Source organism: Somniosus microcephalus, chromosome 9, assembly GCF_052327205.1.
Source record: "Somniosus microcephalus isolate GS21.2 chromosome 9, FLI_Smic_1.0, whole genome shotgun sequence".
Lineage (NCBI taxonomy): Eukaryota > Metazoa > Chordata > Chondrichthyes > Squaliformes > Somniosidae > Somniosus > Somniosus microcephalus.
This window is the reverse complement of record NC_140995.1, coordinates 69,617,569-69,634,328: the sequence shown is the minus strand read 5'-3', so window position 1 is coordinate 69,634,328 and position 16,760 is coordinate 69,617,569. Positions and strand designations below refer to the sequence as shown.

The 16,760-nt window shown below is 45.9% G+C and overlaps 1 protein-coding gene across 2 annotated transcripts in view; it reads left to right on the top strand.

The window, feature by feature from the left end:
• Positions 1-16,760, top strand: part of vit (vitrin) — a 190,862-nt gene that overhangs the window by 143,215 nt on the left and 30,887 nt on the right. For both annotated transcript variants that reach the window (XM_085996738.1, XM_085996736.1), the window contains 5 exons: positions 2,776-2,832; positions 7,400-7,456; positions 9,137-9,284; positions 9,447-9,550; positions 11,508-11,734. In XM_085996738.1, coding sequence (XP_085852864.1) covers positions 2,776-2,832; positions 7,400-7,456; positions 9,137-9,284; positions 9,447-9,550; positions 11,508-11,734 — 593 coding nt within the window. The remainder of the gene's footprint in view (positions 1-2,775; positions 2,833-7,399; positions 7,457-9,136; positions 9,285-9,446; positions 9,551-11,507; positions 11,735-16,760) is intronic.

The window sequence follows — 16,760 nt, the reverse complement described above, 5'->3', positions numbered from 1 at the left end:
ATTGATTGCCAGCGGGTGTCATTCTATCTATTGATTGAGACCGGGTGTTATTCTATCTATTGATTGACAGCGGGTGTTATTCTATCTATTGATTGACAGCGGGAGTTATTCTATCTATTGATTGACAGCGGGTGTTATTCTATCTATTGATTGACAGCGGGTGTTATTTTATTGATTGACAGTGGGTGTTATTCTATTGATTGACAGCGGGTGTTATTTTATCTAATGATTGACAGCGGGTGTTATTTTATCTATTGATTGACAGCGGGTGTTATTCTATCTATTGATTGACAGCGGGTGTTATTCTATCTATTGATTGACAGCGGGTGTTATTTTATTGATTGACAGCGGGTGTTATTTTATCTAATGATTGACAGCGGGTGTTATTTTATCTATTGATTGACAGCGGGTGTTATTTTATCTATTGATTGACAGCGGGTGTTATTTTATCTATTGGTTGACAGCGGGTGTTATTTTATCTATTGATTGACAGCGGGTGTTATTTTATTGATTGACAGTGGGTGTTATTCTATTGATTGACAGCGGGTGTTATTTGATTGATTGATGGGGGGTGTTATTCGATTATTGATGGGGGTGTTATTCGATTGATTGACAGCGGGTGCTTTTCTATTGATTGACAGCGGGTGTTATTCTACTGATTGACAGCGGGTGTTATTCTATTGATTGACAGCGGATGTTATTCTATCTATTGATTGACAGCGGGTGTTATTCGATTGATTGACAGCGGGTGTTATTCGATTGATTGACAGCGGGTGTTATTCTATCTATTGATTGACAGCGGGTGTTATTCGATTGATTGATTGACAGCGGGTGTTATTCGATTAATTGACAGTGAGTGTTATTCGATTGATTGACAGCAGGTGTTATTCTATCTATTGATTGACAGCGGGTGTTATTCTATCTATTGATTGACAGCGGGTGTTATTCTATCTATTGATTGACAGCGGGTGTTATTCGATTGATTGACTGAGTGTTATTCGATTGATTGACAGCAGGTGTTATTCTATCTATTGATTGACAGCTGGTGTTATTCGATTGATTGACAGCGGGTGTTATTCGATTGATTGACTGAGTGTTATTCGATTGATTGACAGCAGGTGTTATTCTATCTATTGATTGACAGCTGGTGTTATTCGATTGATTGACAGCGGGTGTTATTTTATTGATTGACAGCGGGTGTTATTCGATTGATTGACAGTGAGTGTTATTTTATCTATTGATTGACAGCGGGTGTTATTTTATCTATTGATTGACAGCGGGTGTTATTTTATTGATTGACAGTGGGTGTTATTCTATTGATTGACAGCGGGTGTTATTCTATTGATTGACAGCGGGTGTTATTCTATTGATTGATGGGGGTGTTATTCGATTGATTGATGGGGGTGTTATTCGATTGATTGACAGCGGGTGCTTTTCTATTGATTGACAGTGGGTGTTATTCTACTGATTGACAGCGGGTGTTATTCTATTGATTGACAGCAGATGTTATTCTATCTATTGATTGACAGCGGGTGTTATTCGATTGATTGACAGCGGGTGTTATTCGATTGATTGACAGCGGGTGTTATTCTATCTATTGATTGACAGCGGGTGTTATTCGATTGATTGATTGACAGCGGGTGTTATTCGATTGATTGACAGCAGGTGTTATTCAATTGATTGACTGAGTGTTATTCGATTGATTGACAGCAGGTGTTATTCTATCTATTGATTGACCGGGTGTTATTCTATCTATTGATTGACAGCGGGTGTTATTCGATTGATTGACAGCGGGTGTTATTCTATTGATTGACAGCGGGTGTTATTCCATCGATTGATTGACAGCGGGTGTTATTCGATTGATTGACAGTGAGTGTTATTCGATTGATTGACAGCAGGTGTTATTCAATTGATTGACTGAGTGTTATTCGGTTGATTGACAGCAGGTGTTATTCTATCTATTGATTGACCGGGTGTTATTCTATCTATTGATTGACAGCGGGTGTTATTCGATTGATTGACAGCGGGTGTTATTCTATTGATTGACAGCGGGTGTTATTCCATCGATTGATTGACAGCGGGTGTTATTCGATTGATTGACAGTGAGTGTTATTCGATTGATTGACAGCAGGTGTTATTCTATCTATTGATTGACAGCGGGTGTTATTCTATCTATTGATTGACAGCGGGTGTTATTCTATTGATTGACAGCGGGTGTTATTCCATCGATTGACTGACAGCGGGTGTTATTCTATCTATTGATTGACAGCGGGTGTTATTCTATCTATTGATTGACAGCGGGTGTTATTCTATCTATTGATAGACAGCTGGTGTTATTCGATCGATTGATTGACAGCGGGTGTTATTCTATTGATTGACAGCGGGTGTTATTCTATTGATTGACAGCTGGTGTTATTTTATTGATTGACAGCGGGTGTTATTCGATTGATTGACAGTGAGTGTTATTCTATCTCGCACTGGTTGTATTTGTTATGGTCAGTTCATAGTTGCCAATGTAACTCTTCTGATTCTCCCTTGTATTACGCTAGAAATTCAGGCGGCCCCAGTCTGGGGCAGAACCTCGAACACCCAGGGTATGGTATCGGCGTGACTTAAACCGTTGGGTATGGGGTCTTTAACGTAATAGTGGGCAGGCATCTCACCGTGTCCTCCCTGAGAGCAGAAGCGCGAGCGCGGTGTCTGTTAATAATTGCAGCTCATCTTTCTTGTCAACGGCTTGATTGGAAGCTCACCATGGTTCTGTTTTTCCTCCAGATCACAACACAGATGAAACAGAGATTAATTTTTGGAAGTCTGACTTCAGCGCAGGGGGTGAGTTAAACTTTGAACACATGGTTCCAATGTATTATACTATAGTGCAAGGTGTAGGTTTGATTCCAGTGTGCCTCTGTTACAGCTAGGCTCTCTCTCAACACTTTCTACAGATACACAGCACAAACAGTTTCCACTGCATGTTTCCTATGAATTGAAACGTGCTCTCTTACATGTGATGTGAGTGGGAGAGCATTCCACATGACCAGCAAGTACCCTTTCCCCTTACTGCTTTGCCATGCACTCCAGTCCACTCAACAATACCACTCTGTCAAGACAATTGCATGCAGGCTAAAACTAAAATCAAATTTACATACAAGAAAGATGATTACACAGAAGCAAAAGACCACAGCAAAAATCAAACAGTACAAATACTTGCAAAAGAACCCAGATTGAATCAGCCCACAGTTTAAATATCTGCATTAGAACATATTCTTTATAGTCTGATAATCAGGAACATTTTTGGAGGACCCTGATTTTACAGAAGAGAATCATAGAATATTACAGCACAGGAGGTGGCCATTCGACCCATCGTTACTGTGCCGGCTCTTTGAAAGAGCGATCCAATTAGTCCCACTGCCCTACTCTTATAGAATTATCCCAGCCAGCCGACTATATCGGGGAAATGGCGCTAACTGTTTGCCATCACCATCAGCGTCAATTACAAAGATGCTGCTTATAATTCCATTTGCATGTAATCGGCAAATGGACTTCAGTGTAGTTAAGTGCGAGATAATACATTTTGGTAGGAAAAATAAGGAGGCCTCATACTGATTGGATAATAAGTCTAAATGGGGTAGAGGAACAGAGGGATCTGGGGTTACAGATACACATCACCTTCTGTTCACCCCCCTCCCTCCACTGCCCTGCAGTGCTGGTTTAATGTACAGCGGTATTAAAAGGAATCTAATTGAGTACATTCTTTAGAGAACTCGAGACTTTCAGACCAGCTGTGCTCAGCAGATATATTTCCTTCTTTGAATCACCCCCTTAATTAAATGTTAATTTCTGAGACATTCACAGGTGGCAGTGGTTCAGGAACCTTGAAACTGACCAGCAACTTTCGCATCAAATGATGCTGTCTGCTGGCCCATAGAGTTGGCAATATTCATTACACTTGCAATAACGTCTTATTAAAAGTGGTGGCACTGGCGTTATTTTGGGAGCTCACCCACCATAAAGTCTGCCAAACATTATACCAGCCATTGCATACGTCGGGCAAATGGCGCCGCATGAACGCGCCCGCTATAAGTGGTTAGAACTCGATATTGATATTCGATCACTGCTCAACCCTCTCTAATGCCACCCCATGTTCCCTCCTGGTCACAGCCCCTAGCCCCAATGCCCCAGTGGAGTCCTTTACCCATCTGATGAAAGTCTCCACCTCCACTCCAGAGCCTGGTGGCTGCCATTTCGCTGGGAATCCTGGGCCTTAGCAAAGGCAAGGCATAACAATTGAGTACATCAGTAAAGCGACATGTTTGACAAACATAGCATGGCCTACAGAAAAGAGAGAGGTCACAGAATCACAGAAACCCCACAGTGCAGATAGAGGCCATTTCGGCCCATCGAGCCTGCACCGACACATATCCCACCCGATCCCCGTAACCCCTACACCAACACATATCCCACCCTATCTCCGTAACCCCACATATTTTAATCCCCCTAACACTAAGGGTCAATTTATCATAGCCAATCAACCTAACCCGCACATCTTTGGACTGTGGGAGGAAACCGGAGCACCCAGAGGAAACCCACGCAAACACGGGGAGAATGTGCAAACTCCACACAGACAGTCACCCGAGGCCGGATTCGAACCTGGGGCTCTGGCGCTGTGAGGCAACAGTGCTAACCACTATGCCACCGTGCTAGGTCAGAGGGAAGGAGAGACTTATTCAAAGAGAATTAATCAACACAGAGATCTAAATAGCACAATGAGAAATAGGTGTGCGAGCTGAACACAGAGAATGAGAAAACAGTAAGTCAATTTTTCGATCTCCATGACTAACATTTATGAGATATCAGCTATGATCATACAACAAGGTAGAATCATCGATCTCATGGTCGGTGTACGGCGTACGAGTAATTTGAGAACGTGACCTGTGGTGAGTATAGCATCCGTGGGAGGAGCAGGTGATTTTGGACCCCATGGTTCCCAAAGCTCTCCACCACTGGGGTTTTCCTCACCTCCTGTCTGGGTCTGTTGTTGACTCATTGATCGAGATTGATTGTTATGATTAGTCAACAATCCATTATCATTTTATTGTGCGACTACTGGGATAGCAAAATACCAACTAGATGGACCCTGGTCTTTCGTCTAGCAGTTCCCACGTTCATGATCCCAGTGGGAAGATTCACTTGAAAAATGTGCAGTGTTATCGGCCATCTGGTTCCCAGACTGGTGCTGCCTTTCATTGCACTTCCCCACTGACGATTGTTTCCCAATGTGTGTCACTGTGTTTAATGTTGCTGAATATTATACGTTGTATCCCACATTCAGCATTACATGGTATCGCACCACTGCTTCAGAAAGCAGAAGAATCTCCTGCTCACCCTGACCAATGCTGCGCGGGATCAGTCAATATTAGCCAAAAGTGTCCTTCTACGTAATTTGTTGTGTAACTTTAACTGGAGTGAAAAGTTTTCCAAAGTAGAAAATATTTTCACCATTATTAGTCGCAGCTAGCATTGTGTGGGGAGATATTTGTCCAAACATCTACATAGCTCATTGTGTTGAAGCTGGCCAGGTGAGTGGGGAGGAATTGGGTTGCTTGTATGGAGGAAGGGAGCTGGGGAGGGGGGTTTGAGATGGCTGGGTCACATTGGGGGGTGAGGGAGCTGGGTCCAATGTGTTGGGGTGGGGGGCAGTTGGGCAACATGTGAAGGGTGGAGAAAAGAGCTGCAGCACATGTGGCAGCCAGGCGGCATGTGGGGGCAGGAGTGGAGTGGAGCAGAACCAGTGTGGGAGGACTGCGCCACGTGAGGGGAAGGCTCTTCTCGATGTACTCAAGTTCACCTCATTAAACAACAGCAACTTGCACCTTTAACTTAGTAAAACGTCCCAAGGCACTTCACAGGAGAGTTGTCAGATAAAATTTGACACTGAGCCACATAAGGAGATATTAGGACAAGTGACCAAAAGCTTGATTTAAAGAGGTCGGGGGAAAAATTCGGTGCCGCTCCCTTGTGGACACTAACTTCGCCGGGCAGTACTTTTAATAACTTCGCCGGGCAGTACTTTTAGTAACTTCGCCGGCCAGTACTTTTAGTAACTTCGCCGGCCAGTACTTTTAGTAACTTCGCCGGCCAGTACTTTTAGTAACTTCGCCGGCCAGTACTTTTAGTAACTTCGCCGGCCAGTACTTTTAGTAACTTCGCCGGCCAGTACTTCTAGCGTCCCTGTGCCGTAAATTCAGTGGTAGCACCCCAAGCAGGAGGCGAGGCGAGGCGCTACTGGAAGCACTCCTCCTCCTTCATGGGGCGCTACCAGTGAATATCACAGCGCTATGTGCAACAGCGCCACGTGCGTTGGCATTGCAGGCATCCCGCCCCTGATTAAAGGGGAGGGGCCTAGCGCAGCGCGCACCGGGGCCCTGCTGGACCACCAGGGAGCGGGGTGCCGCGAAAACAGCCCGGCACTTGAGGATTGCCGGCCTGACCAATCGCGGCCGGCACCCCGAATGAAAGAGGGGAAGGGGGCAGGTGCTGGCAGGCGGTCAGAAAAAAAATGGCCGCCTGACACATGCCCCTTTAAATACCGCCGCCGCGGCTGCAAAAACGCCACATATTGTCCAGCAATAGGCCAGGAGTCACAGCCGAAGTTTGTGAGCGGGGCGCTGTGCACAGCAATGGCGTCATCACTGCAGGGTGCTACCGCCACCGCTAACCTCCCGCTGAATTTCGTGGGAGGCGTTAGCGACGCTGCGCCCAGGACTTTGCGTCCCCCAGGGGTGCTAGCAGGAGGCACAAAACAACCCAATTTTTCCCCCGTAGGTTTTAAGAAGTGTCTTAAAGGAGAAGAGAGGGGTAGAGAGGCGGAGAGGTTTAGGGAGGGAATTCCAGAGCTTAGGGCCTAGGCAACTGAAGGCACAGCCGCCAATGGTGGGGTGATAAAAATCGAGGATGCGCAAGAGGCCAGAATTGGAGGAGTGCAGAGATCTCGGAGGGTTTAAGGTTTGAGGAAGTTACAGAGATAGGGAGGGAACGAGGCCATGGAGGGATTTGAACGCATGGTTGAGAATTTTAAGTTCAAGGCATTGCCGGACCGAGAGCCAATGTAGGTCAGTGAGCACAGGGGGTGATGGGTGAATGAAACTTGGTGCGAGTTATAATACGGCCAGCAGAGTTTTGGATAAGTTCAAGTTTACAGAGGGTGCAAGGTGGGAGGCTGACCTGGAGCGCGTTGGAATAGTCATGGGTGGTATATCCTAACAACACCCACAGAGAGACATTGGGGTGTCTTGCCCTTGTCTGAGGAAAGCCTAGATACAAGACATGGCTGTGAATAGAGGATAAAGAAGAATTGCTGTTGGTAAACACACTGATTTTAGATTTTCGTCCTAACCAGGTTTCAGCACAAAAGACCAAGATTTCGTAGAGGAGCCAATTTCCCGGGGAGATCCAAGTATCTACACTTTTTTGCCTCTTGAAATTATTGACTTAAACAGATAGTAAAGCAACAGAGCAAAATTATGTTTTATCGCTGACTGCGCGGAAATCTTACGGATCAGTCTTATGAACTTGCGCTCCCAGGAGAGCGCTCCAGCTGGCGGCAGCGCACATTGGAAATTTGGCACGTGATTCTCTGCCCCTGAATTGTAATGGGCGATGGGCAAGATGCATGCATTGGCCTCATGCTCAAATTCCCGATATGTGCTTCTGATGCGCAGCACTCTAGGTTGGGAGCACTAACTGGTAGAGGCACCTGTAGGTAATTTGGACTTTTAAACCCCTTCAATAATTATTCACCTTTGTCAACCAGGCAGAGCCATCCCATTGAAATGAACAGAAATGGGGTTAACCAGGAAATGTGCAATGTATTGGAGTATCTCTAGGCCACAGTTTCTGCTTTTGTGGAAAAAAAGTGTTAACTGGAATTTTTTTTATCAGCCTTATCAATTCACAAGAAAAATGGTGGAATGTGCACATCCTAGGAATGCAATTCTGTTAATTGGTTTTAACTACCCTCTGATAATATCACTTCTACCACTTCTTCCTCTGGTGCGGTGCCCAGAACTGAACACAGTACTCCAGATGGGGTCTGACCAAGGCTCCGTACAGCTGAAACATCACTTCCACCTTTTTGAATTCCAGCCCTCTTTATACAAATACAAAGGCCTGCATTCCAATAGCCTTTTAATTGCTTTTTGTACCCGTCTACTAGCTTTTAATGATTTGTGTACATGGGCTCCCAAATCTCTGCTGCTCTACAATTCCTAGCTTCTCGCCATTTAGAAAATATTCCAAGTTTATGTCTCTTGGGTCCAAAGTGGGTAACCTTACTTGCCCACATTGACTTCCTGCTCCCATCTGCACTACTTACTGTCCCGCCTAACTTAGTGTCATCAGCAAACTTGGATATACAACTCTATTCCTTCATCCAAGTTATTAATAAATATGGTGGAAAGCTGAGACCCCAGAACAGACCCCGGGGGAACTCCACTTGTCACATCACCCCCTGCCTCCCAATCAGTGTACCACCCTTTGTCATCTCTCTCTCTCAACTCCCAACCAATTGACACTGCACTGTTGGTTTCAGTACATTTTTCTGACTTGTTTTCTCTCCTTTTCCATCTCTCTCTTCTGCACCATTGAATTCCACCTGCCACTTTTTTTGCCCATTCCACCATCTCATCAATATTCCCTTGCATTTTCTTTGCCCTTGAGAATTATTCACTATACTTCCTATTTTAGTATCGCCTGCAAACTTGCACACCAGCCCTTCTAGGCTGATATGTAAGTCAGTGATGTAGACGGTGGCAATGCTCCCCCTAAGGTTCGTGCAGTAATCTGCCAGGTCCTGCGCAGGCTGCTCACCGGCTTATACATTGTAAATACCGCACATGCGCAGAAATTTAAGGGGACCGCGCATTAAAAGAAACAGGCCACGCAGAGCACAGCGCAGCTTACAGGGAACATTGCAGTGGTCTCCATTGCCTGACTTATGCTGGGGCTGAAGTGGGGGGGCGGTGAGTGGCGGTGAGAATCAGTGGCCATATCTCTGAAGGTAGTGAACTTTTTCCTGTGGAGTTTTTAACCGGCTGTCGAGTCCTGGAGTAAAAGATGAATCTTCTCACCACTGCAGATTGCAAGGTCGATCTTGCGTTCTTGGTGGATGGAAGTTGGAGCATAGGAAGACGAAGATTTGGAATTCAGAAGCAGTTCTTGGTGAATATCGCTCAAGCACTTGATATTGGAATAGCAGGCCCGCTGATTGGCATCATTCAGTTTGGGTGAGTAGAGTCAACCGCTCCCTTCTCTGTATGAAGAACGCAAGCAAAATGAGGAAGAAAAGGGCTTTGGGATATCCTGAGGTCATGAAAGCCACTATATAAATGCAAGTTTGTTCCTTTATTTGATAGATGTTAGAGGATGTTGACTTTTTGTCATTCTAGGAATAATGCTAGCACAGAGTTCAGCCTACAGACTTACCGAAATGCCCCTGATCTTAAAAGTGCCATCGAAAAGATTCCACAGAAAGGCGGCCTCTCCAACGTGGGTAAGTGCCTCATCCTTCCGTTCACACCACCAATCCTACACCTTCCAACTGTTGGAAAAATGTGGTGTCAGTGAGTTTGAGGGAGATCTGCCAGTCCGGGGAAAAGCTGTAGCAGTGTTTAGAACAATCTGTTTATGCCGATCAGCTATTCAAGTAGCCATGCTTGTGATGCCATGTTTTAATAATGATTTATAAAAGCTGACGACTGGCTGGCTGTCAGTAGATTTCATGGGTACCTTCACCCTAATTAAAACAAAACACCATTTGCTTTGTTTCATGTAGAAAACAACCTCTTACCCCCCCTCCAACCTCACTCCCACCAGAGATAAACACTTCGCTCCACCATTGGCGGCCGTGCCTTCAGCTGCCTTGACTCCACACTCTGGAATTCCCTCCCTCAACCTCTCGCCTCTCTTTCCTCCTTCAAGACACTCCTTAAAACCTATCTCTTTGACCAAGCTTTTGGTCACCTGTCCTAATATCTCATGTGGCTCACGGGGGACGTCTACAATGTAACCTAGTTTGCAGGACACTGGCATTATCAAAATTATTGGTGCAGGGCCAACCTGCAAAAGGACATAGGCAGGCTAAGTGAGTGAGCAGAGATTTGGCAGATGCAATATAATGTTGGAAAGTGTGAGGTTATGCACTTTGGCAGAAAAAAATCAAAGAGCAAGTTATTATCTAAATGGAGAGAAACTGCAAAGTGCTACAGTACAAAGGGATCTGGGGGTCCTGGTGCATGAAACACAAAAAGTTAGTATGCAGGTGCAGCAGGTGATCAGGAAGGCCAATGGAATCTTGGCTTTTATTGCAAGGGGGATGGAGTATAAAAACAGGGAAGTCTTGCTGCAGTTATACAGGGTATTGGTGAGGCCACACCTGGAATACTGCGTGCAGTTTTGGTTTCCATATTTAAGAAAAGATATACTTGCTCTCGAGGCGGTTCAGAGAAGGTTCACTCGGTTGATTCCAGAGATGAGGGGGTTGATGTATGAGGAAAGGTTGAGTAGGTTGGGACTCTACTCATTGGAGTTCAGAAGAATGAGAGGCGATCTTATCGAAACATATAAGATTGTGAGGGGGCTTGATCGGGTGGATGTGGTGAGGATGTTTCCACTGATGGGTGAGACTAGAACTAGGGGGCATAATCTTAGAATAAGGGGCTGCCCTTTCAAAACTGAGATGAGGAGAAACTTCTTCACTCAGAGGGTAGTAAATCTATGGAATTTGCTACCCCAGAGAGCTGTGGAAGCTGCAACATTAAATAAATTTAAAATGGAGATAGACATTTTCCTAGCAGATAAGGGAATTAGGGGTTACGGGGAGAGGGCAGGGAAGTGGACGTGAGTCTAGATTCAGATCAGCCATGATCCTATTGAATGGCGGAGCAGGCCCGAGGGGCCGTATGGCCTACTCCTGCTCCTATTTCTTATGTTCTTATGTTCTTTCACTACTTATCCTTCTGAATCAGAAGGTCGTGAGTTCAAGTCCCACTTCAGGGACATGAGCACAAAATCCAGGCTAACACCCCAGTGCGGTACTGAGGGAGTAGGGAACGGAATCAGATCTGAGGAAATTCCTTCACTTCTCCCATACAAAGACCAAATAATTACATCGTCTTTACATCGTGGAACAGGCCATTTGGCTCCACACAAGCCTCCTCCCACCGTACTTCATCTCACCCTATCAGCATATCAATTCTTCTCGCAAGGCACCTAACCGAGTTCCATTTTAAATGCACAATAAGTTAGTCTACGTAAAGTTTCAAATACATCATAAGAACAGTTCTCATCAATAATAACTGGCTCAACCAAGGCCCTAGAATATGCCCCAGTGCAATAATAATTTACGTCACAGGGAGACAGAGAATTCCACCGTAAATTGCACCCTGGAAAGCAAGGATGGAAAACGATTGGAAACTGTTCTCTCTCTCTCTCTCTCTCTCTCTCTGCAGGCAGTGCTGTCAGTCACGCCATTGGGAATTTCTTTTCCAACGAGCAGGGGAACCGGGGTGGAGCCCCCAATGTGGTGGTGATCCTGGTCGACGGTTGGCCCACCGACAAGGTCGCAGAAGCCGCTCGCCTCGCCAGAGAGTCTGGCATCAACATCTTCTTCATCACAGTGGAAGGTGCGGATCGGGGCGAAAGGCAGAATGTGGTCGAGAGAGACTTTGTGGACAAGGTGAAGTCATGAATCTGTAACCTGTCCAAAGCACGACGGAATGGTCTCCACTTCCGATTGATACTCCATCCAATTTAGGGATGCTTACCTCGCAGTGTTCTACACTTAATACTTTTCAAATTCTTGTAAGAACTGGTAACTAACAAGGGGGTTAGCGCAAAGCTGTTGGGCCTGTAAATCAACGCTACATCAGTGACACCACAGTGCCAGGCCCACATGCCAACTATGGCCAGACTGGCGACTGTGGCCTACTCTGTCCTGTTGCTGCTCTCGACTCATAAAATGTTCCAGTGCCAAAACAGGTCATTTGCCCCATCGAGTCGGTGTCTGTTTGTTTCTCCCCAATGAGGCAACAGGTCGAATCCCACGCTCCTGCTCTCTCCCCACTCCCCTTTTATAATATTACTCTTTTTCAAGCAACTACACAATCTCCTTTTTAAAGAGTTTATGGACTCGGTTTACAGCATTGAATTACACATTGTAGCCTCCCTCTGTGGAAAGATTTTTTTTTCCTAACCTCTTAAATTTGTTTTGTGATTATTTTGCAATGATATCGGGCTTCGGTAAGACCACACCTGGAGTACTGTGCACAGTTTTGGTCTCCCTACCCAAGGAAGGATATACTTGTCTTAGAGAGAGTGCAACAAAGGTTCACCAGACTGATTCCTGGGATGGGGGGTTGTCCAATGAGGAGAGATTGAGTAGATTAGACCTATATTCCCTAGAATTTAAAAGAATGAGAGGAGATCTCATTGAAACGTATAAAATTCTTACAGGGCTTGGCAGGGTAGATGTTGGGAGGATGTTTCTCCTGGCTGGGAGTCCAGAACTAGGGGTCACAGTCTTCGATTAAGGGGTCAGCCATTTAGGATTACATAGGATATACAGCACAGAACAGGCCATTCAGCCCAACCAGTCCATGCCGGTGTTTATGCTCCACTCGAGTATCCTCCCGTCTTTCCTCATCTAAATCTATCAGCATAACCCTCTATTCCCTTCTCCCTCAGATGCTTATCCAGCCTCCCCTTAAATGCATCTATACTATTCGCTTCAACCACTCCCTGTGGTAGCGAGTTCCACATTCTCATCACTTTTTGGGTAAAGAAGTTTCTTCTGAATTCCCTATTGGATTTCTTGGTGACTATCTTATATTGATAACCTTTAGTTATACTCTTCCCCACAAGTGGAAACATTCTATCTGTATCCACTCTATCAAAACCTTTCGTGATTTTAAATACCTCTATTAGGTCACCCCTCAGCCTTCTCTGTTCAAGAGAAAAGAGACCCAGCCTGTTCATCCTTTCCTGATATGTATACCCTCGCATTTCTGGTATCATCCTTGTAAATCTTCTCTACACCCTCTCCAGTGCCTCTATATCCTTTTTATAATGGCCCAGAAATTCGGGTCGGAGGCTTCCCGCGGGTGCAAGCCTCCGACCTGCACTTACCTTGCACGCCAGCTGTTGAGCTTTGAACCCCCGTGGAATTTTCTTACCAAAATGTAATACCTTACATTTATCGGTGTTGAATTTCATTTACCAATTAGATGCCCATTCTGCAAGTTTATTAATGTCCTCATGTAATTTGTTGCAGTCCTCCTCAGCATTGACTATCGCCCCCAATTTGGTGTCATCTGCAAATTTAGAAATTGTGTTTTTGATTCCAAAGTCTAAATCGTTAATATAAATTGTGAACAGCAGTGGTCCCAGCACTGATCCTTGTGGAACACCACTGCCCACCTTCTGCCACTGTGAATAGCTACCCTTTACTCCTACTCTCCGCTTTCTGCCCTGAAGCCAGCCAGCAATCCATTCTGCTACTTGTCCCCTGACTCCGCATTCTCTGACCTTGTTCATCAGTCTGTTATGTGGTACCTTATCGAAAGCCTTTAGGACTGAGATGAGGAGAAATTTCTTCACTCAGATGGTTGTGAATCTTTGGAATTCTCTACCCCAGAGGGCTGTGGATCCTCAGTCGTTGAGTATATTCAAGGCAGAGATCAATAGATCTTTGGATTTTAAGAGAATCAAGGAATAGAGCGGGAAGGTGAAGTCGAGGTCGAAGATCAGCCATGATCATATTTAATGTTGGAGCAGGCTCGAAGGGACGAATGGCCTACTCCTGCTCCTAGTTCTTATGTTCTTATTAAATTTGGGCCCTTTCATCACTGTCTCACGGACCAGTGGAAACAATCCATCACTATTTATGTAGTGTATGTACTTTGCAGAAGGAACTATATTCTGCAGCCCCTGTATACTGCAGTACCAGTAGTGACCACCCCTGTATATAAGCCTGTGTAGTAACTTTGCATAGTTAGTTCCAGTTTGTCTCCACTCAGTAAAGACCTGTTGTAACCCACTCCTGCAGTCCGTGTCTCAATTACACACGGACATAATACTGGCGATGAGCAGATACGAACTTACCTACAGTCTGCACCACCTCATGGGGATCCATCCCTGAAGCGAAGTTGTCAGAGGTCGAGGCCAGAAGGAAGAAAAAAAAAAATCAGAAGAAACGGGCGTCGACCATGGGCAACCGCCTCTGATTCATCGGAGTGAAAGATTTACAGGAGAGGCTGTCGAGAGCGGGGCTTGGTTATCCTGTCGATGGTGTTCCAGCTAATCGGGCTGGTGGCAGGTAGTACACTGATCCTTCCTGGGCTGCGGCGGGCTAGAGCTCGATCAGGTGGCTTTTCAACGGGGCCGAGCAGCGTTGTCGGGAAGAGGAGAGAGAGAGAGAGGGTGGAGCACACAGGGCGCGGCCGGTGCTACGAAGCCGGGCAGCGTACAGACCTGAGAAGAGGGAGGAAAGTGTCCCGCAGGGTTGCTCCGACGACGGGGAAATAAGAGAAATTAGAAGCGCAGAAAGCCGCGAGGAGCTGCAGTTTGCCACGGGAACCGCGGAGAGCGGCGTTAGCAACAGCACGGGGGGGGGGAAGTGCGCGAAGACCATAGGGCATCACCATCAAGGCATAAAATGCCAGCAACAGCGCTAGCAGCAGCGGAGAAGACGGAAAGCGCGGGAGGCACCATTTTGTTAAATCGGGGAAGAAGTCAAAGCGCAGGAGGCGCCATCTTAGATTTCCAAGGTGCCTTCGATAATGCAATAGAAGACTGGACCACATATGTGGAAAGAGTCGAAGTATATTGCGAGGCAAACGAAGTAACCGATGAGAAAAAGGCATCTGTACTATTAAACTTAATGGGCGCAAGAACGTACGGCCTATTGCGGAACCTGATTACTCCAGCCAAACCGATGGCGAAGAGTTTTAACGAAATTGTTGATATCCTACAGGAACACCTAAATCCTACACCGCTGCTGATAGCAGAAAGATTTAAATTCCACAGGAGAAATCAGCATAAAGATGAGAGCAATGCTGATTACCTTACGGAACTATGCAAGCTATCAAAGCACTGCCAGTTCGGAGCAGGACTGGCAGATACCCTACGGGACAAATTTGTCTGTGGACTCCTGAGTGAAGGAACCCAGAAGAGGTTACTCTCAGAGAAAGAGCTGATGCTAGATAAGGCTTTCAGCGTGGCAGTATCGTACGAAGCAGCAGCAAGGGGAGCTGCAGAAATACAGCAAAAGCCACAGGAATACGGCACCCACGAAATGACACGGGGATTTGAAAAATGTTATTGCTGCAGCAGAACAACCCATGACCAGAAGGACTGCTGGTCCAAGAACAAAATATGCAGGCAATGCGGAAAGATGGGACACATTGCATGAGTTTGCAGGTCTGGGAAGACCACCAACGACAACAAAAAGGCTACTAAGGAACAGTACAGGAAAGTACAAAAGATGACGGACAGTAGTTCCGAAGACCAGATGAGCAATAGTGAATCCGGGAACAAGAGACTAAGCTGTCTCAAACTTCACAACGTAATCGCAAAAGAGGATCACCGAACCATTTGGGTCCCCCTCACGATAGCAGGGTCCCAAGTCAAAATGGAATTGGATACAGGATCAGCCCTGACCATCATGAATCACAGAATCACAGAATCACAGAATCACAGAAACCCCACAATGCAGATAGAGGCCATTTCGGCCCATCGAGCCTGCACCGACACATATCCCACCCGATCCCTGTAACCCCTACACCAACACATATCCCACCCTATCCCCGTAACCCCACGTATTTAATCCCCCTAACACTAAGGGTCAATTTATCATAGCCAATCAACCTAACCTGCACATCTTTGGACTGTGGGAGGAAACCGGAGCACCCGGAGGAAACCCACGCAAACACGGGGAGAATGTGCAAACTCCACACAGACAGTCACCCAAGGCCGGATTCGAACCCGGGTCCCTGGCGCTGTGAGGCAACAGTGCTAACCACTATGCCACCGAGACTACGAGCAGCTATTCTCACACATACCCTTGAAAGAGACATCCATTGTCTTGAAGACGTATACGGGGCAAAAAGTATACCCCAGAGGGAAAATAAGGGTGCCTGTCGAATACAACGGCAAGGAAATACAGAAATTGTATCTGTACATACTGCAAGATGGTGGACCACCGTTATTGGGACGTGAATAGATCAGAAAGATAAGTTTAGACTGGCACTCCATTCAGGCACTGACGGTGGCTGGTAAAAAGGATGACGACGTCACACCTGGACGATTGTCAAAAATCTTAGCTAACGCCAAAGAGGTATTTCAACAAGAACTGGGAACTCTTAAAGGCGTAACCGCCTCGATAAAAATAGAAGAGAATGCAATTCCCAAGTTTTTCAAAGCAAGACCGGTACCATATGCAATTCGCCCAGCCGTCGAGGCAGAGCTGGAGAATCTGGAGAATGCAGGCGTGTTATCTAAGGTAGACTGGAGCGAGTGGGTGACACCCATCGTTCCTGTCATGAAGAAAACGTTAAACAATAAGTCTGAGGAGCCAAGGAAGGTTCGCATCTGTGGGGACTTCAAGGGGACGGTGAACCCACTCCTTCACACAATACAATATCCTCTCCCGAGGATAGAAGATATTTTCGCCTCACTATCTGGAGGGAAGCGTTTTACAAAAATTG